The following is a 25,207-nucleotide window of genomic DNA, read 5'->3' as shown; positions in this document are numbered from 1 at the left end:
TGGCTCTAAAATAACCACATTCTGCTGGGTCCAAGAGATGCACACAGTAGTCTGTGATTTTGCACTTTAATTAGTTTCATATTTGTGTATAATATTTGTTGAAATGCCTTTACATGGATGGTTTGATGCATTTGCTGTTGCACTGTGACTGTATTTGGAGAAACTTTTAAATACAGAAAAAAATATTTGCAACCTTGTTCATTTATGTCTTTTTTTCTAATTTTTGGTCATTTTCACTGTGTCTGTTGACAAATGTTCAAAAATATCTGCGTGGTGTGTGGCCTTTATTTGATTGGACCAGTTACAGTCGCCAAGGTCTCAACCTGCCTCCTTCTCTCTGCTCGGCACTCCAAAACAAATACAGAAATCACAATGCAGAGTCCAGGATAGGTGCAAAGGCAGCAGGTTACAGTGATGAATACTGAAAGAAGAGCCTGAACTTTAAGCAAAATGTTGCAGGCAGGTAAGTTTTAATGTTTTTTGTTGTAGAGAATTCCTCGTTTCAGTGTGGTCTTTGGGTGTTCTAAGTTTTTAGATGCACAGAAAAGCAAAAATCCAAGGCACTGATGTATACAGGGAGGAACCAAACAGCAGAATGTGGGCTCTTTAACTGTCAGTAATGATGCATGGTGATAATTAGCAGGTGTCTGATCAGTCACAGCTCACTACACAGTAAACTACAGAGGATGGAGAGCAGTGAGTGAGTGTCATAATGTGCCTGATTCATGCGGCTCTGTTTGAGTTAACCCTCTGCACCCTGTAGGTCTCTGAGGCTGTTAATAAAACACAACATCATTTTCAGAGGTTGCATCATGTGGAACAAGAAGACACAATATATATATATATATATATATATATATATATATATATATATATATGAATAAGTTGCATTCTCAGTGGCATTTTGAAAGAAACATACTTTCTCGAATTGAGATGGTGGTGTAAGTCTAAATCAAGACTTTGAGCCAGGAAAGTGGGATTTATGTCCTGGTTTGGGCCATGATTTTTTAGACTTAAGCCATGTTTTAATTTATTGTTTGGTTTGGCACAAAAGCTTCTTATTTTTTTTAGGCCAATATCTAATTTTGGCTTATAATACAACCCTGTTTGAAGCGTCTTCGTGTTCCGTTTGTTTAAAAAGATGCCTGCACCAGATTTAGCACAAAGCTAATTTCCATCTGCAGTCCTTTGATACTGGCATCAAGATGGCATACAATATAGAATACAATACAAATATCACATTAAAAACACATAAAATTCATAGAAAATACACATAAAATTCATAGAGAACAAAAATGCACAGAAAATGCAGAATAGTCAAAGTGTAAGATAATAATGTGCAACAGCTTTACTATTACTGTCTACTCCATATTTTAGTGAGTGCAAAACTGATGCTCTAAAAGCCAATTTTTGACCTCACGTGAGAAGTTTAGAAAATGCAGTCCTGCTCTATTTAATATAGAAGTGAATGGTTGGAAAGAAGTGACAGTTCAGTAAAATAAATCAAACACAAAAAAAATTTCTTGATGAGAAATGTATTTCTGGTCCATTTCAAACAAACATCTACTAGGGTAAAATACATTTACGTCATAACATAATTGATAGTGCAGTTTAGCATTGTGTTTCATTTTAGAGCTATAAAAGTGAAAAATGACAAAGATGTGACTGTTTTCAGCAATAAATAATCACAGTGACATTAACTTTCTTGTAAGGTTGTAATTCACTCTCGAAATGATAGTTTTGATGGCCAAAGGGGTACTTTTGCTGCAGTTTGCTTTAGTTTTCCAGCTCTTACACTCACCTTTTAATGGAGAATCAGATATTTATTGTATTTCAAAATTCTCCCAATTTTTTCTGATCCATACAGCCCAAGCTCATTTATTTTGTCCTTACAGATGTTAAGTTGTTATTCACTGAATTTAGGGATGTTTTTTCCAAAAAATAACAGCATACAGCTTAAGAGGTTAAGAATAAAGCAAAAAAATGTGACAACCACAGGAATGTACGTTTCCTTTTTATTCTAATCTTTCTTTTGGACGATCCTTCTGCTTGGAGAGAAAAGAGGCAGATTAGCCGGATGGATGTTTGCTTTTCCGATTCACTGGTTGAGTAAATGCAACAGTCTTTACAGCTGGAGTCTAATCTTAGCGCCGAGTTACCTTGTTAGCGTGTAAACAGAAGCCCTGAGAACCGCTCTCAGGTAAATAATCAGCATCCAAACAGTCAGTAGTGGATGAAATGAAGCAAATTTATACAGGTGGGTGACAAATTAAAGAGAAAACCAACAGCAACTGTCTCAGTAAGGTGTTAGGCCACAGAACAGCTTCATTGTAGCATGGCATCGATTCTACAGGTCTCTACTGAAGCTCTGCCAAAAGATGCTCCTTCATTTGGTGTTTAGATGATGGCGGTTCTGTTGAATATGTTGATCTAAAGACTTCCAAAGCCATTCAGTTGAGATCTGGTGACTGCAAAGGCAACAGCACAACAACTCTGTATTGGTTTGCATCGAGCCTTCACCCAGTATGAAAATGAACCATCCAGAAGAACCAAAATTCAACCACAAACTCTAAAAACTTCATCATTGTACTTACTGAACTAAACATGTGCAACATGTGGCTCCTTTGGGAAAATCAACCAAATTTAAGATTATCATTGTTGTCATCAAAATCCTTTCATTCTGCATGTGTCATTTCAACGATCACCAAAAAAGAAGCACTTGAACCAGAGTCTGAAAAAGCTAAGATCCTGCACTTCTTACCATTTCAGTTCAAATATATAGCGCACATCCACAACATGTCATCTCACAACTCTTAGCATAGTAAAGTTCCCCTTATGAATTGTAAACAGAGAACAGAAAATCTAGCAATCCAAAGCTGCCTTTGGATTCCCCATGTGCAACGAGGGGAAGGAACATTTCACACCTACGGGCAATTTAGAATCAACAACAAACCTCAGCATGTCATTGAACTTTGGGAGGAAGCCAGAGAACCCGGTAAGAATCTAAACAGACTGAACATGCAAAGTCCACAGAGAAAGATCTCAGGCCGGGACTCGAACCAGGACCTTCTAAACTAAACCTGAGAGTGTAGAAGAAGTGCCTGACTGATCGCTTTTCCCACACACTGGTCAGATGAAACACTGTATTTATGGCTATTTATAAATGGCACATGCAGAATAATGAGATTTTAAGCTTAGATTTAGTTCATTTTCATTTAAAGTAGCTCAAGGATTGTCAGAAAGCTAATAATTCATTTCTTTTTTCAGTTGTTGCACTTTCTGGCTCTGATAAGTGGTGTAATTTTAGTAAGATAACATGCCTGTCAAAGCTGCCTGCAGGTTTTGGGTTTTTGAGGGTTAAATGGGGTGATATTGGTCTACGGAGCTACTAAATAATGGAGAGAATCCCTGCTGGCTCATATAAATGGGAATAATTCCTGAAGACAATAGCGGAAATGTGTGACTTGAATCTTTAAACCAGTTTAGGTATCAGCATTAGACCATCGCAGCTCACAAACCTCTGTAAGCTTGTCAATAATGGCACTAAAAACAGAATAAAGTAATGCTGGACAGGCTGACAGGTAGGAAAGTTTCAAGCGGTTACCTCATACTGTTATTTAGGGCCACAACAAGCAGTGACGCCCAGTTTTTCCTCCAAAGTCTCCCTGAGGAGCTGCTGGACTCCTGCAGACCCTCCGGCTATCTTAAACACAGCTATCTGTTGCGTTGCTCCTCCTGTAAGTTGTCCACTAATGTTCTGCACTCTAATTATCCTCAAAATGTGCATCATCTGTTCTCTCATTGGTCTTTCTGTCAATCTGTCTGCCTCGTCCACGCGCACCTTTAATCATCCGTCCATTACGAGAGGCTGCGTTTTCTCAGATTTATAATGACGTTAGTGAAGACGCACCATTACGAGGCTAATGTGGCAGCAGCAGCCTCACTTTATCTTCAGCCATATAACGGTACATTTACTATGAGCTGAGTAAACCTCTGTGCAGAACTGTGAGTTATTTGGTCCCTGAACCTTCAGAAACTTCTCCAATTCTGCTCTATATTAAACAAAACCTGTCAGGACTGTTATGTGAAACCCCACAGCAGCAGCTCGCTAACAGACGCTTTGTTTGCTCGAAGACAAATTGACTAAAATCACATGAACGAATCCCAGAATCTCACACACTCTTTGCAAACAAGCCGCTGATGCAATATTAGTCCAGGTTTTACTGGTTGCTCATATTAATGAAGCTGCTGTTATCAGTTCTGGCAGGTAAAGGAGCTTCAAGTCTACATATATTTACACTCTGAGCTTCAGGGACACACAAATGAAAATGTCCCAAGAATTCACGCTTTATACGTTTCAAATGTTGAAGCTTAGTTCAATCAGACTTCATTTTCAGTCTCATTTACAATTTTAACATAGCTGTAGAAAGTAATACTTTTTTAACTTGATCAGCCATCACTTAACTTGATCTTTTCATTATGAACTATGGACATTTTCTAAACTAGTGTCCATGAAATTTTAGATATCGATCATTTTTAAACTGATCTTAATTATATTTTGAGAATCTAACAAACTGTCGGTTCATGATCAAATGGGAAAACCACTGATTTGATGCTCTCTAGTTTGTTTGTTTTTTAAATGTATCTTTATGAGCTATTGTTGTGATTTTTGGAGAAAACTGCACCCAAAAAATTTCAATCAAAAACAGTGACAACCTGGTAGTAAAAATGTGACAAAGAGTTTGTTAAAATTTAGAAACTGTAATAAAAAAAAACAAATAAATAAAATAAAAATAACAACACTTACCTATAAAATATTTATATTCTTAGATAAATTTGACTTTCTGACTTCCCTAATTTCTAGCACACTGGTAACGCTGATGCACACTGCAGCCCAGCAGGTGGCGGTAATGACCCTAAAATCTGTTTTTCAGCCGCAAAGAAGATACACATGACGAGTGATGTCAGTGCAAAAGAAAGTTTGGTGTATGGGGAAAGAAGACGAGGCCGCATTGCTTAGCTTGTTGTGTGCAAATTGTGCAACAAAGAGTTTTCTGATCACCGCAGCACTTCAACCGACAGTATCACCTCAATGTAAAAGAGCTTGCTGTTAGCACCAGAGCTAATGTTAGCTATGGCAGTCCTGGTACCAGAAAACAGTGCAGCCATCCCATAATAGACCACTTTACAAGACACTGAAAGAGCTTGAGTTTACAAAAAAGTCCTAAAATGTTGAACATAATCGCTACAATTGCACTTTGAGTTTGCAGTGATGTGTGAATGTAGTAGAGAGAAGAAAAATGCAGATAAAGAGAAATTAAACAAACATTTTCGTTGTGTAACCTCACATACATGTCTATTTATCGATTAAGTCGTCAACCAAAATTGAAAAATTATGCGGATTGTGTCAAATATTGCTATTTGATAAGAATGCAGTTCATTGCAATTAATCAATTACAAAATCTCTAATTAATTTGAATAAATGTATTTATTTGTAATGATACACTTTTTGATGTGGATTACTTACAGCTGTAGATGTTTTTTGCTGTTGTTTTTGTGATATCATTGTATATTATTTGTAATTTAAGTTTACAAAGTGATTTTCAGTTTTTCAAACTGAATGATTTTTTTAAGTACCAGCAAATATTTGTTAAATATTATTCTTTGCTTATTAAATCGAATATAAACAGTGTAATTTAACATGCAAACATTGTGAAAGACTATTATTAACTACTGTTTACAAAAACACAGATTTTTGATGTGGACATTATGTACAGTTTAGGCCAATTCATTTGAAATAACAAAACCATTACGATTTTTCATTATTAATAAACATTATTTTTCTTTCCTATAAAGTCAAATATCTGTAAAATAATGATATTTCAGATAATTTAAATACAGTAAAAAAAATAGCAAAATGAAAACATGTTTTACATTATTTACACATTTAGCCTGACTTTTTATGATTAATTTATTTTTAATATTGAAAACACTTTTTTCTTTAATTTCACTGTTTAGCATCTGTAATTTAACAAATAGGTCAATCTGTAAAATAACAGCAAATTATTTCGGAATGTAGAGTAAATAATTGTTCAAGTGTGACATAAATAATAAAAAATAGAGTGTAAATTGTTCCTCTATGCATTGTTTGTCTGTTTTTCCATCTGTTCTCCTGTTACGTTGGCTCTGCTGAAGATTTTTCCTGGTTGAAAAGAGCTTTTCTCCCCACAGAGTTGCTCAAAGGAAACCTGAAAAACACAAGAACTCTGGATTTGTTGGTTCTCTCTGTATAAATTTTCCAAGGTCTTCACCTCACTGTGCCTTCAGATAACATGAGTTGTGAACTGGCGCTTTATGAAGAAAATACAACAGTGCAAAATGTGCAAACATGTCAACAGTCCACATGTATGACTATTGTTTATTTTCTTCCTTTTTTTTTGCTTTACAGCTTAATAATGTTGGAAGCAGGGAAATAAATACAGAAATCCGCAAAAGACACTTCGATGTAAGAAATTAATCTGACAAGTAAAAGCCTTCACCAGTTTGTCTCTTTTTGGACGGTTTTAAAATCTCAAATCCATAAAAGCCTTTTTATCCATCGAGACAACAGCTGCAGTGAAAGTGATCAGCAGGGTGATGAGAGGAAGGAAAATGAAAGCTACAGTGCATTTTCACAGTGAGTGACATCTTAATGTGCAGCATCAAGTGGAATTAACTCTCTGACCTGTTGACCTTCGCTTTGTGTCATCCTTCCTCCACAGCGACTCTCAGCTTGTTTCTACTCTTCATTAAACCTGAAGTGAAGTATTTTTAAAGCTGCTACTTCTAATGGAAATGCTTAATTTTATTCATGTTTCTCTCGTAGTTCTGCCTGACGTACAGTCTCTGGTTTCTCTTCTGGAGTTCATATGGGTCAATATATAAATGCAGGATTTTTTGTATCATAGTTGACATTTCTGCTGTTTTCAGCCCCTAAATAAACATGGCCGCCTATAACCAAACACCACATGGTATTTTTACAGAAAGATTCTTCTAAATATTATATATACAATTGAGTAAAATTGATATTGAAAGTTATTTATAAGATGTTGCTGTAATACTGTCCACACTTGACTCACACACTACTTTATATTAAATAACTCAGAAAGCCTTGGAGTCTTGCCAGTCTTTTCTTCAGGAGGAAATGACATCATGTGGAGCAGGTCATGTGATCTGGAATTAACACACTTCCTGGAGAGGTATTTTTCTAATGGGGAACTTCGTGGAAAGTGATTTCTCAGACACAGATACAATTTGTTATTTTCCATATAAAATTTGATACATTGCCAAAAAAGAAACATCTGTCATGTTTATCTCAACTTAATAAAAAGAACACAATCAAAACTGTTTTTGAATAAGCTCATTTTATTTTTGTTTAGCTAATTAGAAGGTGGTTGTTATTAAATTTGTATGGTTATTTAGTTGACATTTTAGTCATATCCAGTCATTTTTTTATTAATATGTGATTGTTTCCATAAAAAAATATATGGAATTTGTGAAGACATGATCATAATGAACAAGAAAAATGCATTTTTTTTAAAATAAAAAAGTATGCAAGATATATCCCATGGACTACAAAAGTCCCTCAATTATATATTGACCCATTTTTATTTCTGCCAACTGGAGTTACACTTTTACACAAAGTACAAAAAAACATGAAAATGCCAGTGACCTTTAAAAATGTAGAAGATTAAAAGCTAAAATTGAAGACTAAATATAATGTAATTTAAAAATTAAAATTGTTAAAGTTTAACACTTTTTTGCATATTCTTGTAAAAAAAAAAAGGGACCAACTCAACTCAACTCAACTCATTTCATTTATTCTTTTCCATGGTAATGCATGAAAAATCAACAAATTATCACACATCCCATGTACAAGAACAGGAGTAGGATGAAGAATAAGTCTTTTTAATACCATAATTCAATGCTGAAAAGAAATAAAAAGTGGAAAACTTCCAAGGAGGGTGAATAATTTCTCTAGGCATGTATTGCCTATATTTACCAGAAATAAGGAAAAAGAAATGTTATCATGCTAATTATTTTCACAGATGGTTAAGACTCTCTTTTTTTAGGACTCCAACAGTAACATTGTTTCCTAAAAGGCATCTACTGAACTAAAATGACATCAGAATCAAGTCAGAAATGAAGCGTTTGCTCTGAGCCAGGCTTCGCTCACATCACGGCCGGTCAAGGTAATCTGCTGGATAACTCTGCAGTTCCAGTGATGTTGATTAGTGATTTTCATATGAGGGATTTCTGCTGCCCACAGACATTAAAACTGATCGAGGACGCCGCTGTTTGACAGCCCTTTCTTTAACCGTTGCCCCCAAGTTTCTGAATGTTTCATTAATTCACATTACAAGTCTCCTTCCATTCCTGCTGGTCGAGCCGGCAGCAGCTCAAACCGCAGGATTAAAAAAACATCACAAACATACAGCAGCGAGTCCAGCAGCCCCCTCTGACCAATTTATTGTGTCAAACCCGGAGCTGCTGGAGGCTTTTCTGGAAATGTCATGAGCTCATGTAGCGTGAAGAGCTTACCTCCATAATGAACTCTCAGTCACACTGTTGAGGTTGAAGTCAAACAGTTTGGTCAGCATCAGAATCACCTGCAAAACAAGACGAGCATCACAATCAGACTCATGAATTCACCCAGCAGGTTAATTAGCTGCCGAGAAGCGTTGAGGTGAGGAGAAACTCTCACATCCAGTCTGATGTCTAGAATATCTCAGTGTCTCTTTTTTCTCATGAAGCCACACTAAATTCACTTGATGTATGCCTGCATAAAGTCTGAAATCGAGGTTTTAACAGGTCAGATTCTAAATGATATTTTATCTAAGTGGGGTTTCTTTCTGCAGGTCTGCAGGTTCAAATGTACAACAGCTGATTAAATCTATTTTACATCCACAAATTCACAAAATCAGCTTGATGTAACCAAGTACATTTACTCAATTGCTGTACAAAAGTACAAATTGAATACACTTGTTGTTGGAGCCATAATTTATGTTTATTATGTTTCTTTACTTTTACTATGGACTGACCATATATATAGTTTAGTGTTGATCTGTAGGGGGAGCTAGGGTCCCGGGTTTTAAAAGCTCTAGGTAATAAGGCCAGGTGTGTCGGATGGAGAGCAAACAGTTTTTGAACGTGCCAGCATGGCAGACAGGTTTGTTTGTTCGTATTTCAAAGTTAAAGGAAATGGTTTACTTAAATGGACAAAGGATAAAGGAATAAACGGATTGATATATCCAAAGAAGAACTGTGTAGAGGACATCCAGAACATCCCATCTGCTCCACAGCGGCCTTTAAACTTGGTTAAAGGCTGCTACACTTATGTTTTACATATTTAATCTTTTGCTTCTTTCTATTCCTAATATTGTCTTACAACTCCACTACATTCATTTTATAGCTTTTTCTATTAGCTATATTGCACATGTATGTAGACGATTAACTCTTTGAACCCAAAACCCAGCACTTTGATAGGAAACGTTACCTTAAAAATCAAGTCTTGTATTGGAAATCTCAACTTAAAAATAATGAGTTTTAATTAACAGCAATGTGTTTGACATAATATATAACTTTTTGACAAAATAGCCCGTTGTCCTAACTGGATTCTATAAGCTATATATAAAAGAAATCAATTTTTCCATCACAAAATTTAGAAGCTATTAGTGATTCAGCTGTGGCGAACAGTCACATGACAAAAATTCAGAAAGTTTTTGGCTGAACTGCAGGCAGTGTTTGTCAAAAACAGACAAGAGACAAATATAAAAACAAATTAAAAATGTAAATAGCAAAATATCTTTAGCATATAGAGTCACAACTATTTTCCCAGTATTGACAACACCTGTGTGCATTATGTTGTTGTATTTTATTTTTTGCAATATGAACAATTCATGAAATTCAGCTTCTGTTTTGTCTTTTTTTCTTATTTATTGAACTATAACTGTGTCATACTGCACAGAAGACATTTCTGGCTTCTCTCTCCTTCTTCTTGGTTGTGCTTTTTCTATACAGGTGCAAGAATTTAAATTACAGTCAAAAATGAGCCCACAGAGAAGAAAAATGAGACAGGAGCAAAAAACACCCACCATGGTGTTCAGAAGATTAACTGACTTATTCAAATAATTAGCATTAATTTGTTATACTGGCTTCATTTGTCCAATGTTGTGCTGCACTTTGGTAAATGTTTTTAGTTATGTTTAAATGTGCTACAGTTTGGTACATTTTTATACGTTTTGATTTTGATCATTTCTTGTCGTTGCTGAAGAAACAGATCTCCATGGATGTTAAAATCCTTTGCAGCTTTAGAACACATGGCATCAAACTCCAAATTTTTCTCGGGTTCTCCAAAACTCCATGCAATCTGAGCCGCTTTGTGCAATCAAATCAGATCCCAGAACAACTAGAAGAAAGCAGTCTTTTAAGGGAGCTTAAATGCTTCAAATAGCAGCTTTCAATGGCTTTAAGTTGACTGTAAGCCTGAATGAAGAAAACTGCACAAAGTTTCTTATGAGTGTTAGAAAACCTGGAGGTGATGCAGAAACATCACAGGGAGTCTTTGAAGTCAGTAAAAATGGAACATGTTTGTTCACACCAAAATAAAAATATATTTTTTCTGTACAATGACTTGTGCACAACTTGCAATCTTGAAACTTCCAGCATTAAAATGTTGCCAAACCTGACTGATAGCATGTATCGCTTCAGTGTGTGTTTGGGCTGCTCCTGCACAAAATGCAGAAGAAATATGAGGAAATAAATGCTGTTTTTTCAAAGATGAGGATTTTCTAAATCCTAAAATACCAAATACGTCCATGTTCACTGACGTAGACTGGAGAGGCAAAACCAAAATGTATTTTTTGGTACAATAACTTGTACACAATTTGTAATTCTGCAGCTTTCGCCATCGAAATGCTGCCAAACCTGACTTACAGAGGTCTGTTCTTGTGCAAAATTCAGAAGAAATGGAAGAAAATCAATGCTTTTTTGGCAAAGATGAGCACACAATTAATCCTAAAACACCAAATATGTCCGAGTTTACTGAATAGAGCAATAGAGGATTGGAGCAGAAGCTTTTCGTATGAATTTTCAAACCATTACTATAAAAAACAACACAGAAATTAGCCTTTTGTGAAGGTTTCATTTTGTGCAAGAGGAGATGTTTGTGTTGTGAAATGGAGATGTATGTTTTGCGAGAATGAAACTCAATTCATTTTTAACACCAGAGACGTTCGCCCACGCCTCACATACAGCGTCTCAAAGCTGCAACAAGGATTTTTAAAATAATTTTTTATCTGTGCACAAAACCACACAGTGCAATTTCTTACTGTGAATCCTCAGAATTGTTTCAAAGTCATTACTTAATCATATCAGATTGGTTCTAAATGCCCTCACTGTAAATATTCCTCATTTCGTTAACACCCTGAAGGTGCTCGCGATGAGGGAAAGTGGGTCAGCCAAAGTCTGGAGGGAAAAACAGAGGCAGAAACATCACATTTCGCTCGGAGCGCAGGAGAACTAAAGCGGGTGCGGAAACTCACAATCTATTTACTTTGTGACTGGAGGTGTATTTGAAATGGATAAAAACTCGAAAAATGTTCTGTGGTTTCACTTTAATACGGTGTTTTTAAATCTTGCTTATGAGCTTATGTTTCATTTTGATAAATCCTCAAATTACCTGCCGACCCCCTGTGCATTGTGGGTAACCTGCAGCGAGGTGAGGTGCAACCAACGGAGAAATGTCTGTTCCTACAATGTATTATCTTTGGTTTGGGGGAACAGACTGCATGCACGAATCCATCGAGTCAAATAAACTATTCAAAAGTGCACAATTTATACCTTTAAGAAGTTTCCTGACTGTCTTTGACACTTTCAGCTGCCGTTACTGCCGAGCCCCTGAATGACTTGTGTGACTTTGTGAAACAGTTTCCACCAGCATGGGGTTCCTGTGAGTACAAGCAGAACAGATGCACCTCGGGTAGTGGAATTACATCGCGAGGTTGGGGCTCCTGTGATCAAGGCTTATTAAATATGCGACAACATCTGCAGCCCCCGAAACACCCGACCGACCCGCGGCTGGCAGGAAAAGAACCACCAGGACAATGACTGATAGAAAAAGGCACTGATTTAAAGCGGTTCAGGAAGTAGCTGAGCTTTTTTGAGAAAAAATTGCAGTTCAGTTGGACTGATTCTAAAAGACATGTCCTTTTGGGGTTTTATTCTGCAGGTCTGTGGGTTCAAATGTACAACAACTGATTAAATCCAATTTGTTCATTATCAGATTTGATTTTTGTAATGTGTTTAGTGGTGACTAAGTCCATTTACTCAAGAATCATTTTGATGCACTTAAATATATCAGTGTTATGCAAAGCTTTGGTTTGTTTTTTTGGTCATATTGTGCTTTAAATTTCCCTTTCATTTGTTTGAAAGCTTTTTGTTATTAGTTATTTTGCTCATTCAAATAATTTACCCACCAGGTTTAAAAGGGAATTTTGTGTTCAAAAGGATGCAAGAAACACAAAGAGTCAACTTGAGGATTGTTTAGAATTGGAAAGTCTCAGCTTAAAATAATGATATTTTATCAATAGTACTTTATTTGAAAGGAACCATCCAGACAACACGAGTTAAAAAAAGGCATTGATTAACCTCCGTGTTGTCCTGAGAGTCAAACTGACCCGTTTTAAAGTTTGAAAATGTGGAAAAAAATAACTTCTGATGTCCACATTTTCAACATTTTGGGGAAATTTCTGAACATTTTTTGGTGGAAAAAAAGAAATGTTTAAAAAAAATGTTTCTTCATGAACATTCACAAAAAAATCAACCACAATCCAGTGAAATTTGCTGGATTTTGGTTGAATTTCTTTGTGAATGTTCTGGATTTTTGTTAGATTTTTTTGGAGAATGTTCTCAAAGAAAACATTAGCACTCATAGAGCAGTACTCCGCCAAGGCTGCTCAGTAGTCTGTATGAAATCATTTAAAAATTTGTGGTCCGCAGCGGTGGATTTGTAGTAGGATTCATGCAATCATGTGATCATCAGCAGGTAACTGATGTAGTCTTCACTTGTTGTCATGGTTACAGTGATGCTGTGCCGCAATGATACAGAAATCCTTAACACATCAGTGCATCCAGACTATAAGCCACATCATTGCCAAAACCTCATAAGGGGATCATTGTGTCATTTCTGACCTTCCCTGAAAATTTCCTCCCAATCTGTTAATCCCTTTTTGAGTAATGTGGCGAACAGACAAACCAACACCGATCGTCACATAACTCCGCTGCTTTCCTTGGCAGAAAATAGCGGAGTTTTAAGAGCAGAATTGCTCAGATTTCCTAAAGGAACCACGTATTACTTCTTTTTTTTTTTTTTAACAATTTCTGGCTCTGTTTTCTCAAATCTTATCTTGCATTTGTGTGTTCAGACGCAGTGACTCTGCCTCCACATTCTGGATGAAGTCCTCTAAAAGGTGGAAGTCCAGTGACTTGGCTTCATTAGCTGAAGTTCAGTGTGCGTTCAGGCCCTTCTGTCTGCCACATATGGAGCCTATGTGGGCAGCGATCAGCGAGTGGCCCTGTCAGATGGGCTCCCACCGGAAAGTGCATATGCTCCATCACTGACCACGCCAATTAGGCCTGTGGGCTTCTCCTTCTGTAAATACTGTGACGATAGCCAGGCTCCCCTCCATCAGGACCAGCAGAAAACTGCCTCTGGACGGACCGACATTCACTTTCGATAATTTAAAGATGTGCAGAGGAGCGTGAAGGCAACAGAAAGAGACGAAATGAAGCTGCTGGTCTGGTTCTACAATCAAGATTCTTTCTAAACACCAGCAGAAAGATAGTGTGTGTTTCTGCGAGATGGTGTTAAGGATGCATATGACTGGAATGATGTCCGCTGATGAAACAGCTGCTGTCACAGTGTCAAAAAGCATCCAACTTGGAACAGCGTCTTCGGGATCACCAGTCATCCCTGCTCACCCGAGTCAAGATAACAAGACAAACAAACAGGAAGAACATTGTTATCTCGGTGCCAAGCTGCTTAATAAAAAGTTAAAGCTACAACCCAGAACTTTCCGTACATTTTAGAATAACACAGTGATGACAGCCGAAGCTTGTGTCGCTGGTTGTTTCACCGTGTTGTTGGTGATTGAGCATCATCATTAAAACCACCTCTTATACGTCAGAATGACATTACTTTTTGCATTTTAAAAGTAAATAGAATTGTTTTGAAGGAGCTGCACAGATGATGCAAACAGGGTGCTAAAGCTGCACTAATCACTGTTTTGTTTTCTTTATACAGTATCTCAGAATACTGGGGAGAAAAAGGGAGAAATACTGAAAAGACAATGTTACATGATAAAAAAAAAAAAGAATCCACCAGACACTGAGAAGCAGAAAAACTACTCCGATCTATGCAAGATCCAAAAACCCACTTTCCTTCTAATAATCATTGACTCTTGCAGTTTAGAAGAACAAAACAGTTACATGAACTCATTTACAGTCCTAATTATGCATTTTGTCTGTAAATAATTCAGTCTGTAAATAAATATATTCCTCTGATTGCGTTAATACGTCTAACAGCTCAACTGACAATGTCTTTGAGCATCTTTTAGGGCTTTTATTTTCTGATCTGTAAATTTGGCTCATGTGATGGATTTCATATATAATAACATAGCAGAATAAAAACATATATATATCAGAAAGGTTGATGCCACCTGCTCAGCAAAAAACAGCAAAGTTAGCACCCAGCTAGAAACAAGAGTGGGACATTTAGCAGCTAAAGATCGACTGAGTCAGAGAGAGGTAAAGCATGCTCCACTGCAACTTTGTTCTGCTTCAAAATGGTCCAAAATAATAAGAACTTCAGCTTTAAATCCAGTGCAAAGGAATCAAAAGAGAAGTGTCTATTCAAAGAGCCATAAATAGCTCATAATTATCATAATTTCTTCATTCATATTGCTTAATCCTCTGTGTGGTGTTATTCCACAGCTACATGATTAGCCAAAATGATAATTACATAAAAGACAACAAAAAAGTTGATTGCAGTTTTAGAATGTTTATATATATATATATATATATATATATATATATAATACAGCAACAGTTACATGCATATGCAATCTGAAAAGTAAATCAAGAAACCAATTTCCACTTTCTAATTAAAGGCACTGTTGCAAGATTTTAAAAAAAAGAGTAAAAATATAAATAATTTGCTGATTTAGATGACCCATTTAAGTTGTTACATAGTTTAAATGAGTTGACATACAAATGCAACTGAATGCTGTGTTTAATTTTAACTCAGATTCTTTTATAAATTAGTTAATTGAAAAGTAAATTCAAGATGACTTAACATAATGAAACTGGCTTCAGTTTTCTTCATCTTGAGTTCAGGATCCTCCCATATATTAAACTACCTGAACAATTTTGCAAGACTAGTAATTAAAAACTTGTTTCATTGTAGAGGAAAAGCTAATTCCAGTAAATCAATATAGAAGGTTGCCTGAAGATAATTTCATTAGAGGTTTAAATTACTCAAAGAGACAAACTCTTGTGCTAACTTCAATTTTTTTAACCGAACATTTTTTTTTTTAGTGTACAAGGCTGCTAGAACAGGACCTGTGCAATCGATGTTTTGGTGACCACTGGTGCATGTTTGCATTTTCACCATGGAGCTCAACGAGATTTGGTGCAAACAACCTGAAATTTAGCACAATGGTACTTCATTTTTTTAACCACAGTAACACAGCTGTTGCTCTACACCCGCCCAGTTTTGCCTCCCTATGATGTCTTGCACTTCCCCGAAATGAAATTGAACTTTGACAGCTTGTCATTTTGACACAGTTTAGGAGATTCAGTGCTCATCGGTGACAGTGCTTGACAGGTTCACATAGCAGGACTTCTAGGCTACAAGTGTTGCAGGAGCACTGGGAGCAGAGCGTGGTTGCACGAGGAGGCGACTGTGATACCGGTCAAATTTAAATCCTAATGCTGATTTTAACACTGTTCATTTGTCACGTTACATTTTATACCACATAAGAGAAGTAGTTACTGTCTGAGTATTCCCATTTCAGAACTCAAAGTAATGTTTGAAACAACACAAAAACATCAAGTATTAGCAACTTATTTAATATCACACTTGTTTTTTTTTTTGTTGTTGTTCATTTCTATGTTAGACTGTAATCATACCATCAAAATCTCATTTATACTTTGCTGAAAACTCACAGTTCTGATCAGTGGAAGAGCTTCTACGGTGGACATGGTTTTGAAGGATAAAGAGCACAGTTCAAAGAAAAAGTGTGGATTTGTCTCTGGAGGTTGTTTAAGAAGCTTCGAAATGTATAAAGAGAAAGTGCAGCGATATTAGTCATGCAAAGGGAAGCCTGAGCTCGAGGTGAGGATCAGTAACAACTGTGTCTGTGCAAAGCTTTAGGTGTTTAAAATATCTCCCCATTATTTCTTTTTAATCAAAAGTATGCCTTTGCTGCTAGCAAACACTGTTATCTCCTATACTGTTTGGTAATTGTCCTTGGATGGAGGAGAGAAAATATCATCGTGGATCAAAATTCCCAAACATGCATATACAAACAACAATTACCATTTCCTGGGGCACAAGAAGGCAGAATAAACAAATATGAAATGCAGAGTATTAGCACAGATTCTGCAGCTCCCAAAACAGGGAGATGTGCTGGGTTCATGTCCTGCAGGGCATTATCCACTATTTGTTTTTCTCACATCTCATTTTTTGTAATCACGTGAGACCAGATTTCTCCAGGGGACAGATCTTTTTGCACTATTTCATTACTGGGGAAAGGAAAAAAAACAGAAAAAGAAAATGATCCGGGCGCAGTAGACGAACAAAAACAGAGTTTGAAGCATGAAATGAAACTGTTTCGCAGTTTCTTTTTAATCTGTGAATTAATTCTGTAATGAAGACTCGGAGACAAACAGCGCGACGCACACGCATAATGATGTAAACAAGTTTTACCTGCCGACATTTGGAGATACCTCAAACTGTCAGGCTCATGGGGGATCAGTGAGCCAGGAAACGCTGCTCTCTGTGGATTAGCCTGTCACATCTTCCTTTGGAAAATGCACCACTTGTGCCTATCGCTAATATAAAAATGAAACATGGCTGAGAAGCAGCGTGTTCAGCTGCTTGTCACATATCTAAAAATAATGTCTTCATCAGGATCGAGATTGATCAAGGCCTGTCAAGGTGCACATCCCGCAGAGGTTTTATACATAAACCGCAGCATGCTAATCCTAAAATCTGTGCTTCTTATTAGTAAATAATCATCTGCTGTGGCCTCATTTAGCTTCATTTCTTTCTGTAGCAATTATGATGAAAACTTATGTCAAATCATTATCTCTTCCTTCCCTTTTTACTCGAGATAAGCAGAAAGCATACACACTTTCTATTTCCAATTCCAGATTATTTTTGGTTGTGTGATGTTTGCACAGATGCTGCTGGAATACTGAAGACGTCTTCAGCTTTTGTGACTACCTGCGGTTTCATGTGCTGCCTCTTTGATCCACGCAGACCTGTCACCTTTGGTTTTTCTTTTGTTGTTGTTGTGTGTGTGTGTGTGTGTTTTTTTATGCAGGCTTAAGATTCACCACAAGTGTTTTTCTTGATAAGGAGCCATTTGCTGCTCCCAGTAGGTTGTTAACCCACTTTACAACTTGTAGATTTTTCTCTCCAAAGCACGTCGGAAGGATTCTGTGTGTAGAAATTATTGCAATTAGGAAACCGATCTTTCAAGTGTGGAGCTGCAAACGCATCTCAAGACATGAAAGGCTTAAGGAGACATTAACAGGATGCTTACTGGTAATAAGCATTAAAAGTATTAGTTCTTTTTATTTATAAATATTTTATTTATTTATTTATATTTTATTTATACTGAATTTCCCTTTGGGGATGAATAAAGTGATTCTGATTCTATTTATTTGAGATGTGACACAGCATGATAGAGCTACAGGCTTTCCTCTTAGATTTTACTCAAGAGCTCTGTTGCATTTCCCTATGAATCCTGCACAGAAGCAAAGCTGTTGTGCAAACATGCGGATGGAGGTGTGTGCATACACACATGCAAAACTCCATGAAAAAGGGGTCTATTTTAATCATGCATAATTCAACAAGAGCTTCTCACACACTTAACATTCCACTCAGTATAATTCATGTTCCACAAATACAGTTATGTGTTTACTTTTCTTCTTACACATATGGACGGTAGGTTCACATTTGCATCACGTTGCTTCTCCCAAAGCAGCAAATGCATGAACTCTGTCGGTTTAACTTTCAGTCATCAGCAACAACATTTAAGCCACTGACAGCTTGAAGTGAACGACACCGATTGTGGTGTTATCAGCTTCGGTCAGCAGGTGGATGTATGAGGCAGCAGGTGAACAGTCGGTTCATGAAGTTGATGTTGGAAGCAGGAAAAATGTGCAGCGTAAGGATCTGGGAGTTTTTTTTTTAGCAAACTGTGATGGTAGAAGAGCGTCTCCAGAGCAGCAGGAGTTCTAAAGTAGTTACTAGAAGCGTCCAAGAAAGGAGAAGTGATGGAAGTGAGACAGGAATGTGGACACCAAAGGACCGCATGCATGTCATTTGAGAAGAGCTGCTGCAGCACAAATGACTGGAAACCTTCAGGCTGGTAACAGAAAGAAGTCAGAACATCCAAAGCATCACAGACAGTCAGTAGCCATACTGACTGCTGTCTGCCACTGAAAGAACTAGACCAAGGATAAACAGAAGAAGGTGGTCTGGTCTGATGTATTGGTTTCTATGATGTCGATAACCAGATGCAGTGTTTATCTGAAGAAGAGATGCAGCAAGAAGGAACAAGTTGAACCGGTGGAGGCAGTGTGATGCTCTGGATGATGTTTTTCTTGAAACCTTGAGTCCTGCATTCATATGGATGTTACTTTGACACCTACTTAACTATTAAATAGATTTTCACTGCAGGAACACGGGGCAGGTGTGAGATAGCGTGAACATTTAAATGAAACGGTTCCACAGTTGGCCTTTTAGCTCTTCTGTTTGTATTACAGCAGTGGATTCAACACTAGTTAGTGCGCGTCCCATTAGCTTTAGGCTAAAAATACAAGCTAACATCGAAGGCACAACTCATGCAGCCACGCTTTGTCATCATCCCTCCCTCCTGCCAGGAGAGCTGAGGTGGCCAACAGCATTGTAAGGTGTATCATAATGGGATTCTCTTAAAGATTGCAGGAAACGTTCAAAAGAAAGAAGAAAGCCAGAGGAATTCTTACACAGATGGACAATGACATCAACTCTGAGCTGCAAAAAAAAAGCATGTAGGAAACAGAACAATGGAGGTTTGTTATGTTAGCTGATGAAGCTATCAGAAGGATAGAAAAATGCTTGCTGTCCTCTGCAAGTTTGACTAATCAGGATTGAGATCCGCAAAATAGTTTTTTGGAACAATTACGTCTTTCTGCTCGTGAAAGAAGCTCTGCTGGGAAGGTTCTTGCAGATGAATCATGCACAAAATTTCAGGCCACAATGAAATCGCAGTGAAAAACTGTCTATTCCTGCAGACCACATCCACCTCTTCATAGCAGCTGTATTACCCGATGGCCTCTTTCAGCAAAATAATTCTCCCTGCTACACTGTAAACATTGTTCAGGGACAGTTTGAGGAACACGACCAAGAGCTCAAGGTGTCACCTCGGCCTCCAAATTCTAGCAACTTCCAGAAACTCTTGGTTCCTGACACTACAAAACACCTTCAGAGGCCTGTGGAGTCCAGGCCTCAACAAATCGAGAGGTTGCAGGTGGTTTTGAAGTTGTGGCATGAGTTACATAGCTGTGGAAAACTGTAGTTTTTCTATTCATTGATGGCATTAAGAGAAGTCCTGCTTACTGCATTGGACCTCGTAGCACCTCAGAGTGCACTGAATAAGCACAAACAGTAGTCACCAACTATATGAACAAGTTTGTGATCTAATGAAGACTTTACTCGGATTGAAAAGGGGAAATTATTGTTTTGCTGGCTGCAGATGTGACAGCATTGATGTCCTTTTTCTTCTTTGTTTTGTAGGATAATTATGTGTCTGATCGGGATGCTACAGTCGATCTGAGCATGAGGACCTGATCATTTCTACAGGCAGCCAGGCCTTTCTTTTGGATATTTCAGTAATGATAAGTGATATAAAACTAACCTGGTGGTTTAAATTCATTCGTATTTGCAGCAGAATAGCCCTCCAAATGATCACATTTTTCTAAACTGGCGCAACAAAAAAAAAAGAACATTTTCTGGCAACAGCTGTGCCTTCCCCCATTTTCTTAATGATATTGTCAATATGCTGAGACCATGAAAGATAGCAGTCCAGCATAATTCCTAGTAATGATCTGATTAGCTTGTTCTACTTTTTGATCCTGTGCAGAGAGTTTACAGCACCGGAGGCTATTGGCTGCATTTATTCTGCTTTTACATGTACTTTCTCTTTCATACATAGATATTGTATTCCCAGCAATGAGCCAAAACCTTCTGCCTACCGCTGCCTGGTGCGATGTTCTGCCAGCTGAACGGCTTCGACATGGTCTCCATGAGACCTCTGAAGGTGCCCTGCAGTATCTGGCAGCAACAGTGGATTCTTACAGGAGCTGCTGTACATCAGTTTATCCCCAAAAACCTTGTGGATAGTCCATGGTTGGTCCCCCTCAGACCACCATGGCTGCTCATTCACATTGTCCCTAACAGCTGATTACTCCACCGATTGAATGGAAATTTAAATTGCAGTAAGAAAACACTGGTTGTGTTCCAGTATGGATATGATGGATTTTTTTTATACTGTGCCTTCAGGCTCATTATATTCCAATTATTTTCAATGCTAAGTGGAAGCAGATCTTGCACAGCTGCTGCTGTTTTGAGTGTTATCTTGTCAAACCGAGCATAATCACAACAGGTAGACAAAGTCATGATGGTTTGCTAAGTGTGGCTAACGTTAGCAGTGCCCGCTTTCTGTGCAGGGTAATATCCACATGTCTGAACTCATTGCTCCAATCAAGCGTTTGTGTGCTACTTTATTCTAACACAGTCTATGTATACTCCCATTTTAATTTCTGAGATCAAAATGGTTGATTAAACATTTAGTATCATTATACAATTACTTCAACCCTCTAAAACCTCTCCAGTAGGTCTAAAAGGCATGTTATCTCTTACAAAATTGTCAAAATTGCACCAATTATCACCTAAATAACTGCAAAAACAGAAAGAATCCAAAATTTGGAGAGTTTTCAACTGAACTGCAGGCAATATTTCCACACAGTAGAGAGGAGAGGAGCAGCGATTTTGAGAAGAAAATAAAACAAACTGGATCAGAAGAATAAATGTAGCATTGCTCCAAAACAGTGTACAGAGGAGCAAGCTGTTGCAAGATACATTCAGCACGGTGAACATCTTCCTACAGCTGATGTGCAGAGTAGAGGTCAAAGTCAGTAGTTTGGGGGAAACAGTCAAATATCTATAGTACGTAGCTGCACTTTGTCCAGTATCATTATCCTGTAGACACTTGGAAAAATGCTGTACATGTCGATGCCACTTCTTTAATTTTTTTGTAAAATAATCAAAGAAATTCAATTTTTTTTTAATTTTTATTTTTATTTTTGCAAAGATTTCTGGCATTTTAATTGTGTCAAACCAAATAGAAAACATGTTTTTACTTTCCTTCCCTATTCTTGGTCTGCTTCCATAGAGGTGCAGGACTTTATTTTGCAGTGAAAAATGAACCAACAGTAAAGAGAATTAAAAAAAAAACATTATCTAGGTGTTTGTGAAAGTCTTTACACCTACTTTTCCCCACACCAGTCTGCAAGAACCAACTCATTTTCATCTCACCAACACGTATTTTTTGTAGTTTTAAATTACAGCACAATAAAAGTGGAAAGACAAGTGCTTAAATACATATTAGATATGTATTTCCACACTTATTTGAATGAAAAACAGCCTCACGGCCTCTCGTAGGTGTGAACCTGCCTGTTAAAAACTTTCAAAATGTTAAAGAAGTCACTGCCCTGAACAGAATGTATATTCAGACTATAAATCACTGTTTAGCACTTTGTCATAAGGGGGAGATAACAAGTGACACAATTATTGAAAAGAAATTTATGGACACTCGTCCCGCTGATAACAAACGCAGCATCACTCAGAATGCATAATGCGCTCGCTGTGCTGAATGAAAAGCCAAACAACAACCTTATTTAACTTGAAAAACTGGGTTATCCAGCAAGCGAGAAAAACAACATCCTCCTGTCCTGGTCATCTGAACAAACTGACACGCTGAATACATGAATTTTGATCGCATGTGTCTGCTCTGCTGATTCACTGGGAAGGTTTTCATCAGCGGTAATAAATAAATAAAGCACAAATTCAGCCGAGAACATCAACTTGTGTGAAGTTTTGTGAGATCTGCTGCAGGCGAAGCTCCAGAGATAGATGTATTCGTCCCCAAGCGATATTTTAAAGTAGAATCAGGAGTTTTAATGCGACGAAAAGAGAGGAAGTGCAGCTTTCTCTCCAAATCCATGGAAAAACCCACGAAAAATATAAGTGTTTTACAGATATTTTTATTTTATTTAGCGACAGAAAATATTTAGTAAAATAACTGAAAAAAATTATCAATTTACATGATAACCATAAAATGTACATTTAAAAAACTGCTAAAACTAAAAATAATTTCATGTGATTTGTTCTTCTGCACTGTTTGACATACAATTATATTTATTTTACTGTATTTAAATCAACAAAAATAATGTCATTCTACAAGTATTTGTCATTATTCGGAGAAAAAAATGAATAATATTGGATTGAAAAATGCTAAATAATGTTTATGTCTGTTATTTTTACAGATAGTTCCTTTTTTGTCAAATTACACATAATATCTAGTAAAGAAACTTTGTAAACAGTATTCTTTGAAATTTTACCTGTAAAAAAATAAAAATACATTGACAAATAGCAATTTATTCCTTCACAATGTGTAATCATAAAATACCGCTGTTTTACTGAATTTAAATCTGCTTAAACATTGTAAGTATTATTTCACAGACGTGTGTAGTTACTTGAAAGAAACATCGTTTAGACTAAGGACTGAAAAATGGTAAATTTCAAAAACTATTTAGTACAAATATTCCCTGTCTAGTTAAATTACAGATATCTATTAAGAAAACAGAAATGCTAACTAAATTATAAGATTAAATTCAATCAAAATGACATGGCACTGTGTATGTGTGTATATTTTTATGAACAGTAGATGGACTGGGATGAATGAAACCAAAAGGATTCCCACTGCAGATGTAGATTAATTATTCAAATTGCTGCTGTCAGAAGCACCACTGGATGGATAATTGTTTAACACGCCTATAAAGGAATTCACAGTAGTATTATCCTCGGACAAGACTGTGATAATCGAGGAAGAAAAAAAAACAATTGTCAGATTTGTCAAAAGGAATTAGGCCTCATTGATTTTGCTTAATTTCATCCAGTTTGGATGCTTTGGGGCTGGTAGCTGTTGCCCACGGCGATGCTGGATTAAAAGAAGCCCCCTTAGGACCCGCCTGGAGAGCAAAGCAATGGTGGTAACTAACAAGCTCTTATGTTTCCTCCCTTTGTTCACATTATTCTGGATTAAAGATTCTCTATTCTCATCATTTGCATTTGATTAAAGGTGATTAGATAAGGCTGTGATGGAAAAACATAACCACTTTAGAGTGGCTCACCTTCAATGGCTGCCGTTTAATCAGCACAGACAACAATGCGGAACTAACCCTCTTTTTTTGTTCTTCTCCTGGATTATCAAAGCACCATGCAAATGACTCAGCCAGCATTATACATTTAACTCATTTATTTCAGCGTTTAGAGGGACTGACAGCGCTTAAAGCGGAGTTAGAAGACGATGAGGCTTCTTACAGAGAAGAAAGTTGACACGTCTGTTAAGGCGCCAAACAGGGATGTAAATTGTAATCAGGCCGGTCGTGACCTTGTCTCGTCGCCGCGGTAATGAGATGATGAAGCGTCGTCCTCTGGGAGACCAAAGCTGTTGAGTTCTCCGTGTTCTGTACGTTAAGAGTCGTATCGCTGCCCACAATTTCTACCAGCGTCCAATCAGAAAATCAAAGAGAAATCTGAAGATGACTTTGACGTAGGCTGCACAGTGGCTGGGAGGTTAGCACTTTTGGCTTGCAGCTAGAAGATGCCCGGGTCGCATCTTTCTGCATGGAGTTTGCATGTTCTCCCTGTGCATGGGTGGGTTTTCCTCAGGTTCTCCGGCTTCCTCCCACAGTCCAAAAATATGCTGAGGTTAATTGGTAAATTGTACGTAGGTGTGAATGGGAGTGTGATTGTTTGTCTCTATATGTAGCCCTGACAACTGATAACTAGCGAAATCAAAAGCAATAATATACATATTATCAAAAAAAATACAAATGGGTAAAAACTGTAAATGATGTTCACATGAAAAAATCTGTTTCAGTTCGACTATAACATTTCACTATTTTGTTTTACTACATTAACATTAGCTAAAAATATTAAATAACTCAAGCAAAAACTGTAAATAATGTCCTAAGTTGGAAAAATTGTATTTCTATAAGCCATATTTTTGTGTGGAATACATTACAGACATTAACCAGTAAAATCAAAGAAAAACAAATGTATTTTAAGTGGTGATTTGTTTTTCTATACTACTACAAATGATCTTTTAGTGTACTTAAATCTGCAAAAATATAACATTTAACAGGTTTTTGGCATCATTTGAAAAGAATATTGTTATTAAAGAAGGGGTAAATAATTTTGACAGTTTTTTTAAAACAGATTTTCCCTGTTTTGTTAAACTACACATATCTAGTAAAACCACACAAACAAAGTTTTAATTTTAGGAAAGAACAGGCCAAACTGTAAATAATGTCATCAGAAAATCCATTTGTTCTTTTACAATGTGTTACAGTGAAATCAAACTGCTTTCCTGTATCTTAATGTGCTAAACATATGATTACTTTACAGATATTTGAGGTTATTTTCAGTTTCTTTTTACAGTTTTTGAACGTTACAATGGTCCACTGCTTTTTAATGGGTTTTCCTTTGAAAGCTTGCTGCCAGATTATCACTTTATTGTTTGGTTGTTTGTTTGTGGATACAGCGTTTAAT

The 25,207-nt window shown here is 36.9% G+C and overlaps 1 protein-coding gene across 1 annotated transcript in view; it reads right to left on the bottom strand.

The window, feature by feature from the left end:
* LOC110960156 (VPS10 domain-containing receptor SorCS1) overlaps positions 1 to 25,207 on the bottom strand; it is a 226,310-nt gene that overhangs the window by 111,860 nt on the left and 89,243 nt on the right. The window contains 1 exon segment of the mRNA XM_051945295.1: positions 8,581 to 8,648. Coding sequence (XP_051801255.1) covers positions 8,581 to 8,648 — 68 coding nt within the window.

This window comes from Acanthochromis polyacanthus, chromosome 3 (genome assembly GCF_021347895.1).
Source record: "Acanthochromis polyacanthus isolate Apoly-LR-REF ecotype Palm Island chromosome 3, KAUST_Apoly_ChrSc, whole genome shotgun sequence".
NCBI classification, from domain to species: domain Eukaryota; kingdom Metazoa; phylum Chordata; class Actinopteri; family Pomacentridae; genus Acanthochromis; species Acanthochromis polyacanthus.
Note: the sequence above shows the minus strand (reverse complement) of the source record. Positions and strands in the feature narration are given on the sequence as shown.